This window comes from Cibotium barometz, chromosome 27 (assembly GCF_041138505.1).
Source record: "Cibotium barometz isolate CiBa-2024 chromosome 27, ASM4113850v1, whole genome shotgun sequence".
Taxonomy (NCBI): Eukaryota; Viridiplantae; Streptophyta; class Polypodiopsida; order Cyatheales; family Cibotiaceae; genus Cibotium; species Cibotium barometz.
This window is the reverse complement of record NC_141072.1, coordinates 10275901-10293119: the sequence shown is the minus strand read 5'-3', so window position 1 is coordinate 10293119 and position 17219 is coordinate 10275901. Positions and strand designations below refer to the sequence as shown.

Below are 17219 nucleotides of genomic sequence, written 5' to 3'. Positions count from 1 at the left end.
CCAGAAATCTAAAAGAAACTGTGGAGGGAGGCCCTTGGATTGCAAGTGCCCCGCTGTTGCTCAAGTGCCCTCAATCTCAAGCATGTGAATCCTGCGGCCCAGTCATGCTATGTACTCAAAGAAGGGAGTGCTGGGAGCCTCCTCTCTACTAGCAAAGGGATCTTACCATTTCCACTCTCTTGGGTCCCACTAAAGGCAATGAGCGCCCAGGCAGCCCTCCCATGACCATAACCGCCAAAAGACCTCTCTGGCCACCTTGGCCAGTGGAGGGTTGATGTACCAACCATGCTCGTGGAAACCAATCACCCGCACTCTTTGCAAACCCCTTCTGACCCACAACTTGTGTCTACTGCTCTGAGGGCTAGCACTTGCATAGGTTTCTGATGTGGTTGTTTTTTGGTCACCGTCACTTTTCACACCCAAGAAATATTATCATAAATATTATTCTTTGTGTTCATACTGTGCCCCAAAAATGTCCCACATATGGGTGCATGTCAAATATGAGGTGTCTATTGGGCTATCGAATCTACTCCAATCTGATCTTATTCTGCACCTAAAGCTTCCCTTGAGTCTACTAATGCTGAGAATAATGTCCACGTGGCACTCATGTAATTGTTGCAAATGGTAGACCATAATCACAAAAAATGTGTTTCTAGCTGACAAAACTGCGAAACGCTTCTATAAAAAATTTGAAACCTCTAAAAATTACCATTTCGTAAGATTTGGGGGTTGGGGGGGGTGATTCTCCCCCAAAAATGCCTGTTTCACATGGGCAAGCTTTTTTTAACCATGTTTCGCTTCTTCGTGTGCTGTTGTCAAACTTGCTGCCACACCATCTTCTCTCCTCTTCTCCCTTTCTCTTCCTCTCTCTTCTTCTTCTTTTTTTTTCGTGAAATGGTGTTTTATATTATATGTAAAATGTACATCAGCCACATGGCTCACACAGAACCTATGGCCCCAAACAAAACCCCCACAAAAGATCCTCTAAAGGATCATGACCATGCAAACCTGTACACTAATAAGAAAGCCTCCTAGCCAAATAAGCATCCAGATAAAAGCATCAAAGATGAGCCAACCGAGCCGCCGTAGACCATAACGAAATAACATCTGCATCCAGTAGCTGAGCTGAGAGAAGAGAAGAAAACTGCCAAAGCAGCAAACCGCGGATACGTAGAATGTGCCCATGTATTCCAGACAAGGAATCAAAAATGAACCCATTCCGTGTAGTCCAAATATGCCAAAGTCCTGTCCATCTAAGGAAATGGAATATCACAAGGTGGCTGTCTGAAGTAATGACTTGAGGACAAATCCCAAATATCCACTGATGAGCCGAAACAGTAGACCTCTCTACTGCCTCCCAAACGCGAGAGACAAAAGACCAAATCTGACGGGCCACTGGACAACTCATGAACAGATGCATAACTGTTTCAGTGCATGTCGTGCAGAAGAAGCAAGAGGCCAGTGTAATTTTACGACGGCTCAGCTGATCCCGTGTAGGTAACCCTCCCACCAACATCCTCCAAATGAAAACCTTACCTTGGTAAGGGAGTTTAGACTGCCAACCACGCATAAGAGTTTTCTGCCACCATGATTTAGACTTGTGCAATCCCCACACCTTATTGGCCTTGGCTGAAACCCAATCTTTCTCTGATACAAGCTTATGATAGACCTGGTTAGCTGAGAGTGATATCAAGTCACCAGATTTACATAGTGCCCAATCAAGCCAAGGCTGATCTGCAGATGGCCGAGGCAATGGAGTAAAAGGCTCAACTGCATCCATGATGTCAACCCATAGTGGCTGAAATGTCCGAGGAACCCTAAAGTGTTGCCGAATACGACGAAATGAATATGGCTTGTCACGACCAGGTATCACAGCATCTCGGATTCTAACCAAGCCTAGCCTGACCATGCGGTTGAGTCGTATGCGTGAAGCATCTCTGTCTGGCCAAACAATGACACGCGACTCCACAAATGTTTCGAACTGCAAAGAGTTCAAAAGTAGTCTTTCATGACCAGGATCCCACCGAGCCAACAGTAGAACTTCATGCCAAGAAAGGAGAATATGCGATAAAATGTGTGATGAGCGAATACGGACAGGATGAGCCGCATTCACAATGTCCCACCATGAAGCCTGCACACGTGTCCGCCCATGTGACAATCCCTCCAACTCAATCAAGTCACGAGCCATGAATACCCAAGGCTGCTCTTGCAAACACATATCCTGAAAAAGCGCCCACCTACGCGCCACCATATGCAAGCGGACATCCAGTAAAGCAGCCCCACCCATTCTTTTGGGCGTCGTAATGTGATTCCAAGCTATCCATGTTTGACCCATAATATTTCCTTGTCTCTTCCACAGCATAAACCGAATGGGAGCAACCAAACGGATGAGAGATTTGTGCGTCCAAGGTAGCAAAGGCAAAAAATAGGAAATCATGCTAAGCATAATAACCTGAGCTACCTTAACCCTCACATGCATAGGCCACCCTTGAGCTTTCCAATACACAAATTTATCTGAGATCCGAGCAGCAATCCAAGCAAGAAGCGCTTGGGGGTCCACATCCACACCCACCGGATATCCAAGATGACGAACAATGTCTCCGGTATGCACCACACGGCCTTGCCACCCTAATGCCTCAAGATCAAATTCCGTGCATACAATGAGGGCTGATTTTGATGAATTTATTTTCAGCCCAGAAGCCAATGCAAAATTATTCCAAGCTTCCATTGCTCGATCTATATTGGCTTTTTCGGCCCTGAGAAACATAAAAGTGTCATCCGCAAGGGCTTGAGCAACCAATTGCTTGCCATGAGGGAGATGCAAACCAACCACTTCACCATGCGATGCCATAGCATCTAGGCTCGATAACATAGGATGAGTGGCAATGGCAAAGAAAAGAGGGCTAAGAGGACAGCCTTGCCGGAGAGAACGGGTGAGAGAAATACCATCCGAAAGTCCTCCATTAAGCATAATCCGCGTGATAGAGCCAGAGCCAAGTAAATGCACCAAATTAGCCATTTTGGGACCAAAGCCCATGGCTGTCATTAACTGAGAAAGGAAAGACCAGCTGACATGATCAAAAGCTTTTTCAAGATCCAGCTGCACCATCACAATCTCTTGCTTCTTTGCCTTGACATAATCCACTCCAATCTGAACATTAAGAATATTATGCAAAATATTCCTGCCATGCACAAATCCATATTGATATGGATGAACAAGAGTAGGAAGCACCTTCTGCAAGCGATTGGCAAAAATCTTTGTAAAGATTTTATACATAATACCCATAAGTGAGATCGGGCGCCATTGAGCCAAAGAAGTAGGCGAAGGGACTTTGGGCAACAAACGAAGTATGCCCAACTTCCAATCTGCAGGCATATATCCCTCATCCCAAACCCTTTGACAAATAAGCGTCAAAGGCTCTGCAAGCTGATCAGCATATTTTCGGAAAAACTCATTTGTCAAACCATCCCAACCAGGGCTCTTTCCCATGGGAAGTTTGGAGAAAACAGCTTCCACTTCCCCTTGAGTAACAGGAGCATCAAGCTGAACCGCCACATCAGGGTCAACTTGATATCGTACTTCAGCAAACAATGACTCCCTTGCAGCCAGGACAGCCGGTGAGACATCCTCTCGAGGGGCAAGCAAATCTTCATAAAACCTGATGCAATGCTGAATAACCTCAGAAGGTTGAGTAACAAGGTTGCCTTTGGCATCCATCAGCCTAACAATATTCTCACGCATATGTTTTTGATGCAACTTATCATAGAAGCGATGAGATTGACAGTTAGCATCCCGCAAAGCATCAAGACGTGCAAGTAGTTTAAAGCGAACATATTGTGCTTCCTGCACCCTAGATAGCTCCTTTTTCAGCCATTCTATGGCATCCGCAACTTCAGCATCCATAGAGTCAGTAAACATGAACGCCTGCAAGCCCTTTAAAAGCGACTCAAGGAGGGCCACATGCTGTTTTTGTATAGAGGCATTAGCAAGACCATAATGCCGTGCTAATTTCCGAGTGTTGGTAAGGAACACTGGCCAAGCATGATAATCAGCCATGGACACTCTTGTGGAGAAATGTCGTATCAACTGACGCATATAAACATCAAAAACTTCATGCTCCAAAAAAGTGTGATTTAAGCGCAAAGGCAAGCGTCCCAACAAGCCTTTATATGCATCCACAGGATGATAGACCATTTCAAACACAAGCGGCCAATGATCTGACAAAACCTGTTGCTGATCAACCATCATAGTAAGAACCTCTGGCAAAAAGAGATCTTGATGTAAAATATACATCCTATCCAATCTAGCATAAGTGCCCCGAAACTGTTGTGAGGCATAAGTGTAACCCCTTTCATCTGAATGCAACCAAGACCACATGTCTTGTTTTAGCGACCTTGCTGCAAAAGCTTCCCACGTCTTTCTCTCCGGGCCATCCATTACAGAATGAGGCGACGTGGCTTGCTCCCTGGAGACACACATATTAAAGTCCCCCATCACAAAGCCAGGATGAGAGATTGAAAGAGCACACAAGTCATTCCACAGCAAACGGCGTGCACGAGCATTATTTGGAGCATACACCCCTAACAACCATAAAGGCGTATCATCCCAAACAATCTGTATCACTAGAAATCTTCCATGAACATCCTGAATCACAAGAGAAGGCTGAAACTGTGAACGAACAGCAAACATAACACCTGACTGCGAAGCAGGATGTCCGCTGTAGAAAACATGAAACCCCTTATATACATAGGCTTTGCCAGCCAACTTATGCTGCTTATGTTCAACTGCACACAAAACATCCCAACCATGACAAAAAGTTGTACGCCAAAGCCTGAACTGCTTTTGGCGCGAAGAAATACCCTTTACATTCCATTGTACAATTTTCATAAGCCTTCCCAGAAAAGGAATCAACAAGGCCGTGTACTAGGCCCAGGACAATCTGCCAAATCACGAACCTTTTGAAGCATTGCATTTTTAGACATGGTATTTGTGATCTCAGACTGCCCTTGGAGTTCCCGAGCACGTGTCAAAGGGTAATGACCATCCCATGGCGAGATGACCTCACCCTTCGAACCAAACACAAGAGGCAATTGTTGTTGTGCTTCTTTTGTTAGGCGACTTCTAATAGGATAGCGTTCTACTCTATCCACCCCAAGAGGCCCTGTACCCTGAGAAAGTTGGCCTCCCGGCCTCTCAATCCTGGTCTGTTGTTGCTGGGCACCTGAACCCAAAGAGCGACGAGCATATGTATGTAAGGACCCCTGATGAGTACGCAAAGGCCCCCGCCAAACAGCATCTGAGAAATCCCCCCGCGGGGCAACAAAATCGTGTCTTTTTACCACGTACTTCCACCCATGGCTGCTCAACCTCATTCTGAACATCCACATGTACATCCATGTGTTGGGCATCATGTGAAGGAGCATCATGCTCATCTTCCACGGGCAACTGCCCATCAAGGATATCCTTTGTAGCAGCAACTTGTTCTTTCTTAGGACATTTGGAGACAAAGTGGCCCATCTCACCACATTTGAAACAGTGGCCAGCAAATGTATCCCACCTCAATTCATACATTAAAGGTTGCAGCCCAGCCATATTGACACGCAAATGTGTCGGCCTAGGTCTCCCAGTATTCCACAACATGCATAGACGATTTCGGTTTCTAGATGTCATTCGAGGCACCACCAAGACATCACCGATACCTCGCATGAGACTTGGTAAAACACGCCAAAACATTGGTGGGAATTGTTTCACTTCAACCCAAACTGGGCAAGCCTGGCGCAACATATCTTGGTACTCTACCATAGGCTTCCACGGAACCACATGAACCAACTGCCCATCCAAAAAAAGTGGCACCTGCTCCAAGACTGCCCTACGGGCTTCTAAAGTGCGAAAAAGTATTTCATAAAAGCCTCTCGGACCATCGTAAATCTCCTCAAGTGCCTCAGGCGACACCAAGCGGCCCAGCCATGCTCTAAGACGAGGCAACAATGGAATACGCCCAGTAAAGAAAAAGATAGCAGCACAATCATGAAAATCTGCTAGCTGTTGTAGCAACAAAGGAGTCTCCATGCATACATCAGCCACACCACTATTATCTACTGCAGCCATTTGCACCCTATTTGCCTTCACATATTCTTGCAGAAGCTCACCTGTGATCTGCAGCAAACGTGCAAACTCCGGAGAAGGTGCCTGAGAACTTTCCTCTGCATTCTCTTCAACATTCACCGGAGTATAGCTTGCATCAACATCAAGCCTTTGACGTTTTTGTTGCTCTGAGGCATCTGAAGCATAACCCACATTCTTCTCGATCATCTCCTCAATAAGATCCATGTTAAGGCTATTGGCAGCCATGTCGCCAACAGTAGCAGCCGGGTCATCCAAATCCATGTACAAAAGCAAAGAAAACTCGTTCTCTCAAACCCAAATTCAGCACCTGCTGCAGTGCTGGCTGGAAACTCTTCTGTACCTGCAGTACCTGCTGAAACCCTACTGTACCTACAGTACTGGCTGGAAAGTCTTCTGTACCACCTGCTGAAACCCTACTGTACCTGCAAGTCACCTGCTAGAAACCCTACTGTACCTACAGTACCGGCAGCTGGAAACTCTTCTGTACCTGCAGTACTTGCGGAAACTATTGTACCTGGAAGAACCCCTACTGTACTGCAGCACCTGCTGGAAACCCTACTGAACCTGCAGTACTTGCTAGAAACCCTAGTGTACCTGCTGTATTTACAGTAATACCTCTTGTTGCAAGCAGCTCCACTGATAACGAAAGGCAGTTCTCCTCTCTCTCTCTCTCTCTCTCTCTCTCTCTCTCTCTCCTCTCTCTTCTTCTTCTCTCCTCTTCTTCTCCCTTTCTCTTCATGTCTCCTCTTCTTCTCTCTTCTTCCCCCTTTCTTTACTTCTTTCTTAAGATTGGGGAGGGGTGGGATGCCGATTTCGAGTGGGCCGGCTTTTTTTTAACCTTGTTTCGCTTCTTTGTGTGCTGCCATCGAACTTGCTGCCACACGAAGACCCACACCATCTTCTCCCTTTCTCTTCATGTCTCCTTTTCTTCTCTCTTCTTTCCCCTTCTCTTGTTCTCCCCTCTTCTTTCCCCTTTCTTCAATGTCTTGATTTCTCCCATCTCCTCTTGAATTTCCTCCTTGACTTAACAAATTTGGGCATCTTTTTGCCCATGTCTTGAATCTTACCCAATTTCTCCCATTCTCTCTTCCATTTCTGGGGAGCCTTCCTTATCAAGCGATTTGTCAATTGTTGTCACATCAGACGGTTGATCTATAGTTTTTTTATCTACTTTTTTGATGTACTTTTTTTTAATCATACCTTTCTAATCAACTTTTAAAAAAAAAATCATGTTAAGTATCTACTATGCTCTATCATGTGAGAGCTCCAGCTAACTTAGTTTTGTAACTCTAAGTCTCCACATAGTATATGAATCTAGATTCTAAATTGGTGACATTTTTTTTTCTTCAGAAAGGAGACTTCTATTAAGTGTGAAAGAATTTTACAAAATGGAGATTTCACACCAAGAAAGGTGGAGATCTCAACCAATCAGGAGCCCTGTGCTGCCAATAGGGTCCCGAATGAGAGGACGTGAAAAAGATACCAATGTCCCACTCTCTCATAAACTGGCCGCGCTTCCTCTCCGCAGCCCTCGAAGATCCCTAGATTCTGGCCCAGGTAGCCATGATGGTGTGAATAATATCACTCCAAATCCTGCAAAGACACTGAGAAACAAAAATGGGAGTACCCTCAATAGCCTCGGTGCATCTAGCCTTCCAGATATTCCAGGCTGAGATGCTAGCAATAATCTCCCAAGAACTGTCTGACCTCTGTGCCGGAGGGACAAAGTGTGAAAGTAGCAAATCTTGAAGACAACACTGCCGAGCAACTCCTTGCCTAACCATAATGGCCAAGCTCCTGTCAGTCCCTCGAATCTCAGCTGTGGCCCAGACTGTGTCAACCAAATGATAGAACCAAAAGAAATGATAGCATCCCTCTTAATCCTACCAAAGAGGTGAGCAATCGCAGACCAAACCCTCTGTGCTTCCCTGCATTCCCATAAACAATGGTAAACTGACTTCGAAACTCCTGCACATCTAGGGCATGCTGGGCAAGCACCAGTAACTGACCTCCACTGATTGGTGGCCAGACCACCATGAAGAGAAACCCAGATAAAGGAGGAAATCTGTGGCTTCCTATAAGGATGCCACAATCTCCGCCAAAAAACCCTCTGAATGTTAGTTGAAATGCCGTAAGATTCTCAATGGGGTCTAAGAGTAGGGACACTCTGAATGTGTCCCAAGATAAGATGTCTAGCATTCCGCACCGTACAACTGAAAAAAGGCATGCTTTTCAAGGGGTTACAAGCATCCTTCCACACCCACTCACCGGGGTCCCAATGCAAATGTCTGATAGGGCAGCCACCATACAACCAAAGGCTAACACTCTCTGTGATCATCCTAGGGGGGGGGGGGGAGCAGGGGGGGAGTCAACAAAAATGTGCTTCCTATCCTGCCAACAACTCTGACTGGAGGAATCTGGGGGCCCTCAATAAGGTCCTGCACGTCACATCTCTCCAACTGCCATCCTATACAGAAAAGAAGACCGGTACATCATCCTCCCTAGGCAAGGGGAGACCCATAACCTGAAGAGGAACACCTGTCCTAGAAAAAACCCCAAACCAAGAATGATGATGGTCTTCCAAGAAAGATCCAGTAATCCAGTGGTTGGGAATGGCTGCGTCAATCTGTGCAATCCTCCGACTAGAGCCTCTCAAATGCTGCGTGAGATCCAATCTCTGTACCTTGGTGAGGTTCTGAAACCTCTTCCAAGCCAACACTGTGGGACAAAGCGTCTCCCAGCCAGCCCAAAGAATATGCATAGCTGCCCCAAGAGGCCTATCATGCACATCTAAGATCAAATCATTCCACAGAATGGGCTGCCGGTTAACTTCCTCTGCTGAACGCGGGGGAATGTGTACCAAAAAACTCCTCATGCAGTCCCACGCCCGTAGGAGGGACCTAACCACGGGGGATGAAGGGGAGCGGTGAACTGCATCCAAAAAAATAAAGCGTGAGCTGAGAGTCCAGTCACCTCCGCGAACAGGGACACACTTCATGATCTGCTGCATGAGAAAGTCCTTCCATAGCTCAGAGCCTGGAAGAAAGCCCCTAAAAACCAGCTTACACAGCAAAGCCTTACATTGCACCTCAGGGTCAATGATATTCAATCCCCCTTCCTGCTTGGGCCTGATAATGGTTTCCCAAGCAACTCTAGCCCCGGTGTGTGCATGTCCATCAAGCCCTGACCAAAGAAAGTTCCGAATAAGGCGACGAAGCTGTCCAATGCAGCCCTTATGAAAAATCCAGCACGAAGCGATAAACCAAGTCGTGGCTAGCAAAACTTGGTTAACCACCAAAGCTCTAGAGGCCAAGTCAAGCTTCCTCCTACTCCACTGATGGAGTTTGCTTTTAATGCTTAAGAGCACAGGAGCAAACTGTTGTGCAGGGGAGATGTCAACACCCACCTGACAACCAAGGTATCTAGCAGAGCATCCTCTCTCAATCCAAGTAAAACCAAGTAAAACCAACATCCTCTCTCAATCCTCTCTAGCAGAGCATCCTCTCTCAATCCAAGTAAAACCAACATCTGTACCCCAATCTGCAAGAGGAGAATCACTGATCCAAAAACCAACTGACTTATGCCAATTGATAGTAGCTCCTGCTGCCAAACAAAAGGCCTCCAAGGCTGTCCGGAAAGCACATAAACAAGCATTTGAAGCCTCAAGGAACAACGCCGTATCATCTGCTAACTCAGAGTCCAAAAACTCTTCCTCCATACACATAAAGGCAGCCTGAGACCCACAACACCAGGGGCAGCCCGAAGAAACCTGCTTATAGCCTCAGCTACAATGAGGTACAGTAAAGGGGCGAGGGGACAGCCCTGCCTCACTGAATGGGAAATCTGAAAACGCTCACCACGCCCCCCACAGGCTAAAACAGTACTATGAGCCTCCCTGTATAGGCAAGACACACCTCTGATCCAGTTTTGGGAAAACCCCATGTGTGCCATAGTGCCCTCCAAAAAATCCCAATCCACTCTGTCATAAGCTTTTTCAAAATCAAGCAAAAGAATGGCAAGAGGCTGCTGACTAGCCTTTGCCCACTCAACAGCTTCCCAGAAAGAAAAGATGTTATCAAATATACTCCTTCCTTGGAGGAACCCATTCTGGGTATCATGGATAGTCCTTTGGAGAATCAGCTGCAACCTTATACTCAAGGCTTTAGCTAAGATTTTATATGCAGATCCAAGGAGGGCGATGGGCCTCCATTGCTTGATGTCAGTCTTGTCCCCACTCTTGGGGATAAGGTGAATCAGCCCCTCCGTGAGGTATGGAGGCATCATACCCGACAACCACATTTCCTGAAGGGCAACAGTGAAAGCATCTCCAATATGATCCCAAAAAAGAATAAAGAAGGCGGGAGAAAGACCATCATCCCCGGGGCATGAACCACTGGAAAGAGCATGCAGTGCGTGAAGGAATTCATCCTTCGAGAAAGGGACATCCAGGGACGAACACATAGCATCTGTAATGAGCCTGGGCATGCACTCCCAAACTTTCTGCCGTGCCACATCTCTCTGAGGGGAGGGCACCTCTGCAGTCAACAAAGACCAATAAAATTCTAAAGCAATATCCCTCACCTTATCAGGCTCAATCTGAACCTCACCCTGCGAATCCTGCAAGTACCTCACAGAGTCCCTGCTATGGGAAGGCCCGTGTGCTGAAAAAAACTCTTTGTTGCATCTGCCACTAATCTGAGTCCAAAAGGCCTCGTTCGCATGAAAGGCGAACTCAGCCCTCCTGTCCATGGCCAACTGCAGCTCTGCGTCAAGAGGTCTGTAATCCAAGTCGCATGTGGATGCTTTTCATGTTCCCTCTCAAGAGCAGCAATCCTACGCCTACTAATAGCTCTCTGCTTGTCCAGAACCTCTTGCTTCTTAGACAAGGCAATGCTATGATAATGATGTCTGGTCGAGTTAGCGCAATATTATGACGAGGATCAGGACTGTCACAAGATCTCCATATCTCTTTGATCTCAAGGGAAATGTCAGCATCTAGATAAAGAGAGTCAAGGATACGGATACGGGGAGAGGCCGAGCGAGCCCCAGGCTCCCTGAGACACAAAACGACGGGGCAATGATCGGATTTGGTGGTGCCAGACATAATAGCAATGGTGCCTCCTCTGTCCAAGGACCAATCATCCACATAAAACCTGTCCAGACGTGCAAAGATGCTCTCATCCCCGCTCTTGTGGTTATGCCAAGAGAAAGATAAGGAATTTGGCCTTCTCTGGAAGTCATCCTCAGTCCAACAATCCCTGCCAAAAAAGGAGAGCGTGAACCTCTCCCATGAGGCTCGCTCCAAAGGGTGTAAACCCCTTTCGCATCCACCCTTCTTGTCAGAAGGTTGCTTAACCATATTAAAATCTCCTCCCACTATCCAATGATCAACCTCAGGAATGACATTTGTAACGGTGTCCCAAAAGGCCACCCTTTCACCTCTCACATTAGGTGCATAGATATTCAAAATTCCCAATTTTTACCCTCATGCATGATCAATATCCACTGCACTCTAGCAAGGATGATAACACCGTGCCCAATAACATGAGGTAAAATAGATGCTGCCACTGAAATACAAACACCCCCTCTAGTCCCAACTGTCGAGCACCAGAAGGTGTGGCCAGAAAAGCATCTTACCAGTTTTGCCACACTGAGATCTATCCAATTTGTGTTCCTGCAACAAAACCACATCCATAGACCCTCCTGTAACAGTAGGGTGAAGCTGGTCCTTCAGAAGGCGCTTCCTACCACCGGTGGGAAGCCCTCCAAGGCCCTGAACATTCCATGAGACGATTCTCATGGAAGAGAAGAGGGTTTAACCCCCGATCTAAGAAGACGATGAGCAGCCTGAGGACGCCTCTCATAATGCTGGAGGACGGGAAAATCCATAGGGCAAAGTCCACTGACATGCCCTTGTCCGAGGCCCTGCACCGTGCCTGCATATGTACGAGAAACTTGTTCGCCCTACGGGGCATCAAGGGCAATGGCATCATGCTGAACATCCTGCATATCGCCCCCTCCAAGTAGAGAGGACTCCACAAAATCATCCTGATCAGAAATATCATCTCTCTGCAAAGATGCATCAGCTGACACATCCCTCTGACCAGAAACATCATCTATCTATACATGATCCGAGGAAGCCTTCCCATCAATCGCACCAGGGGGGCGGGCGTGAGAGACAGCACGCCATACCTGGCGGACTGAAGGACGAGAAGGAACCAAGGGAGGTGGCGTCTAAGAGGCACGCTTACGAGGCCTCATGCGACCTCGAGCCCAAGGACAATCTCGAGCAAAGTGACCTTGTTGGTGACAAACCCGGCACTGATCGGGTTTACCTGCAATCTCCATACGTTGCTTCAAAGGGCCACAAGGGCCCGGAAGCAAAACATAGTCCTCAAAGAGCTCAATGTCACGGGCAAGAACCATGACCCTGGGGACAGCATCCGCCGAGGCAGTGACCACCTGGGCAGAAGATGTCGGCAAGGCATGAAGGGGGAGCACTTGAAGAACAAGCCCAAAGGCAGACCCGATGGCCTCTAACATAGGCCAATATGCGCGCGGAAGACCTGGAAATCTGAGAGTAATCGGGAAGCAGTTCCGGTCTTCCTCAACAGGGTCAAAATAGCTGGAGTAGGGAAGAAAAAATATCTTCCTCGGGCCCAATGGCAAAGGAGTGCCCTCCAAAACCTCTAAGGCTACGTCCTCAAAATCAAAATCCACTTGGAAGAAACCTCTTCCAAGCAACCTGACATCTCGAAAGTGTAGAGCGAGGTCGGAGGGCAGAGCTGCCAGGACCCAATCCCGAGCCTGGAGACGGGACGGGTGAGATCCAAAGATTCTGGCAATGAGGGTCATTTTGGAGTCTTTCTCTATTTCGGCGTAGAGGACCGCAAGCTCGGCTTTGGAGAAAACAATGGTTCGCCGGGCCGAGGGAGAATGATTAGCCATGATGCTAATCTAAGAAAAAGGCCGACTTGATCCGGGATGAGGAGAAATCCGAACCAAGGGGAAGAGGAAGGCGTTGAGGCGGAGGAAAGGAAAGGAGGGTGGAAAAGGAAACAGCAAAAAGAAAAAGGGAAGCAAGGGGAGAGGCTGATATTTTAAAGGCGAAGAGGGGCGGGGGAGGGGCAGCACAACAGCGTTGCGCTGAGGAAGGATGGGAGGTGATTAGAGGAGGGGAGGCGAAACGATGAACGGAGGGCAAAGGCAAGGAGGGGAGGTGGAGGAGGAAAGGGGGCGAAGAAGGAAGAGAAGTGAAATGGCATAGCGAAGGAAAAAACGAGGAAGAAGGAGGGGGCAGCGATGAGGGAGGGAAGCGAAGGCAGAGGCGGAAGGGAACGATTCAGGCGATGGAGGAAGGAGGGGCGCAGATCGGGGAGCTCTGAAAAAACGAGGAAGAAGGAGGGGGCAGCGATGAGGAGGGAAGTGAAGGCAGAGGCGGAAGGGAACGATTCAGGCGATGGAGGAAGGAGGGGCGCAGTTCGGGGAGCTTGCGGTTTCCTTGACCATTCATGTCGTCTTGACCTCTATTGGTGACATTTTGATTTGAGTCATGACTCACAAACGATGATATGTAGTATGTATTATGCTACATGCATGTTATGTTTTGAATTCTCAATGTTTTAAAGTTTCTTTATGTTTTATGCGTGTTTTCATCATTACATTGTTTTTTGGTGGCTTCTATAGGTTTTTCAAATATTTATAATTTATGAAAATATTGGTTTTTTGAAACCTCGCGGTTTCTTAGCCTTGGGATGAAACCTTTCAAAACAAAACTGCAAAAACCTCAAAATGAAAAAAACCCTCGGAACATTTCTTGTCACTACATGATAGACGACTTTAAGCAAAACTTGTGATATCTTTCCTTGGGCAGGCTAGGGAAGCAGGTTATGACTAGAAGCTGCATGTTGGCTGAGATACAATGATTTCATTGAGCGAAATACGCAATGGCATTACGTGATGCCATAGGGTTTCTCCAGGGAACATTGGACATCAAAGCCTCAGACTCGAACTCAGTTTGGATATTGCTGCGGCTAATGACTTAGACAATAGTGATGCATCCTTGTTGATTGAAGAGCTGCATGTAGCTGGTCTTGGGGATGGTTACAGACTGGTCGGCTGCCTGAAATTCTGCACACAAAGGTGATGGCTTCCGTAGCTACAAATGTCACGAGGAATTGGAGGGCTGCCTCAGAGAGGGTGCAATAGAGTGTCCTTGGTCGAGGATGACGGAGCAGCTCTCATGGAATTCTCGAGAAGGGGTGAGCCAAAGCACAAACCCATCACAAGAAAATGCTGCAAAGGGGGAGGATAGACAGGAGGGAGAAAAGGCGCAGGCAAAAGAAAAACGTAGTGAAACGAGGGACAAGCAGGATGTGCATTTACATTATACACCATCCACGTGTTTCTTTTCCAAGATGCTTCAATAATATCTCCTAATCCATGTTCCATAAAGTCTTGTCAAAAACTCACAAGGTCATCAAGTCCAAAGCATTTCTGTCCTCTTGGAACTTCAACAACACAGTTATTACACACCCCCACCCCCACTCCTACTCCCACTCCCACTCCCACTCCCACTCCCACTCCCTCTCCCCCTCCCCCGCCTTTTTCCCTCCACAAACAAACATAGACATGAATTCACATACACACAAAAAGGTTAAAATATAAATTCAGATAGATAGGAGACAAACTTGGTATTGTCCTATTCGCATAAGAGCATTTCCAATGTTTCTCATTATTCTAAACCGTGTCTCTTTATATGAGTTTGGAGTCTGATCAAGTGCCATCCTGTACATCTTTATTGCCAAAGGATAGTTCCCTTGTTCATAATAAATGTTTCCCATGTTGATCCTCAACCTACCTCCTTGTGTAAACTGCAAAATCAAAACTTTTGTTTGACTTTGAATACAAAATTTGATGCCATTTAAATCCTTTATTTAAAAAAATGGTTTCTTGAGAAACCTGAAAAAAAAGCCAAATAATAAAAAACGAGATGGCATGCTAGAAGGTACGACGCAAGGTTTATATTTTTTTTTTTTCCAGAAAAGAGATCCTTCTATTAGTTAAGAAAGACGCCAAAAGTGGCTACAAACAACCTTCCCAAAGGAGGTACTGAAAGACATAATGACAAAGAGCAGGTGCACTACCCCATTGCTGGCCGCTCTCTGTGGGAGGCTACCTCATATAACAAGTGGGGGGGGGGGGGGGGGGGGGGGGAAGAGCCAGACAGGAGGCCTATAATGCCAAAGAATGTCATGTCCTTTCGCCCCGAGAAGAAGGGTCCGGGGTGCCAGATCCGGAGGAATGCCTTGTGGCGTCCCTCCATCCTGTCTGAATCTCCCTGAAGTCGCTCCCAGTGACCACGAAGGGTGTGGATGATGTCCAGCCAGATGGCCTATACCGTCTCTGCAGGGGGAGTGGGTTGCTGCTTGATGGCCTCCCTGCGACGCTCCCGCCAAATGTGCCAGACAATGAGGCTGCTGACCAGCTCCCATTGCTCGTACCCCTGAGGATGCCAAACCGCCGAGGAGAAATCCGGGGTAGGAATCATATCATGTAAGGAGTTGCCAGAAAGTTGCAGTGCTGTGCTGCCCGGCCAGTCCTCATATCCAAGCACCGGGCCGCTAGAAACTGCCCATGCAACTGTGCCCCAAGTGATGGTCAAGGTGACAGAAGCGCCCACCAGAACCATCCTTACAGCTCTCTGCCATACCTGCTGGGCCTCTGGGCAATCCCATAAACAGTGGTGCTGCGTCCCCTCGCAAAAACCACACCGTGGACAGACAAGAGGCCGCCTACCATGGGCCACCCAAGTCCCAACTGCCAGCCCCTTGTGCGCCACAAGCCACAGGAAAATAGTCACCTGCCGAGGCCGGAAGCTCACCCAAAGACGCTTCCAGAAATCCCTCAGGAAGCGATCAGAGATCCCTTGCTGCCGCCAGTGCGCCGCAGCTGCTGGAGTCCCGTCAATCCTCTGACGCCAAATCCTCCTCCCCAGCCAGGGGATGCCAGGGATGTCCTCATCAGACAAGGGGTCCCTCCAAAACCACTCTCCCGGGTCCCACTGAAGCCAGCGAAGGGGACGCTGCTCCCAGATCCAAAGTCTCCAGGTGTCCTCATCCTCGATTGCACCAGGGGTAGGGTCTACATGCCACTGGCACCCATAAAAACCAATGACCCTCACCCTCTGAAGAATGCATCCCTGGTACTCCTCCGGAGATGAGGCGACCCTCCGCATCCTGCCATCCTCACCGAGAAGGAAAGAAGTGCCGTCCTCTCACCCATTCTGAAGACCGCAAGCAAGTTCTCGTGTTGTGTGAAGGCCCCAAGCCACGGGGAGGGGGGGGGGATCCGGGACAGGAGTGGTCCACTCCTGAGGATTGGTAGACTGGATGTCCGTGCACATTAGCTCTCTTCCTCTCAAACCCTGAAGCCATGCTGACTGCACCTTGGGGGAAAACTTCTGGAAGGAGAACCACTCATCGAGGGAAGAAGCTGGGCTGGAGCTCAGAGGCCCCCAAGAAATATGTGGCCTCGAACCATGTGTTCGCTAGGGGTGTGAAGGAGGGGGTTCCACACCAGTGGCTGACGGAGCCTCTCCTCGTCGGTCACAAGGGGTGGGTAGTAACTGGAAAAGTGCTGACCTAAGGTGTCCCCACGCCCTCAAGAGGCTCGCTGCAAACCTCTAAGCCTGAAACCACGAGTCTTGATCTCAGTGAAAATCCATCTGATACTCGGGGGCCAGGGGCCGCTGAGGGTGGGGGTGCGGCTGCAAATCCGGGCCAAAAGAAACTCCTTCCAGGGCTCACCTCCTGGCATGAGGCCCCGAACTAAAAGCTTCCCCAACAGGGCTCTGCTCTGACAAACTGAGTCGATGATGCCGAGGCCACCTCGCTCTCGAGGCTGAATGATCACCGACCATGCCACCTTGGCCCTCGCGGGCCTGCCGTCGCCACCAGACCAAAGGAAGTTGCAGATCAACTGCTATACCTGCCCAATGCAGGATCTAGAGAAGGCCCAGCAAGAGGTGATATACCACATCGTCGCCAGTAGGACCTGGTTGGCCACCACCACCCGACCAGCCAGCGAGTGG

The 17219-nt window shown here is 48.2% G+C and overlaps 1 protein-coding gene across 6 annotated transcripts in view; it reads right to left on the bottom strand.

The window, feature by feature from the left end:
* Nucleotides 1-17219, bottom strand: part of LOC147623065 (uncharacterized) — a 66996-nt gene that overhangs the window by 22282 nt on the left and 27495 nt on the right. For 5 of the 6 annotated variants that reach the window (XM_086821104.1, XM_086821106.1, XM_086821107.1 and 2 more), the window contains one exon: nt 14818-15000. The exons of the other annotated variant lie outside the window; for it this stretch is intronic. In XM_086821104.1, coding sequence (XP_086677230.1) covers nt 14818-15000 — 183 coding nt within the window. The remainder of the gene's footprint in view (nt 1-14817; nt 15001-17219) is intronic. 6 annotated transcript variants of the gene reach the window in all.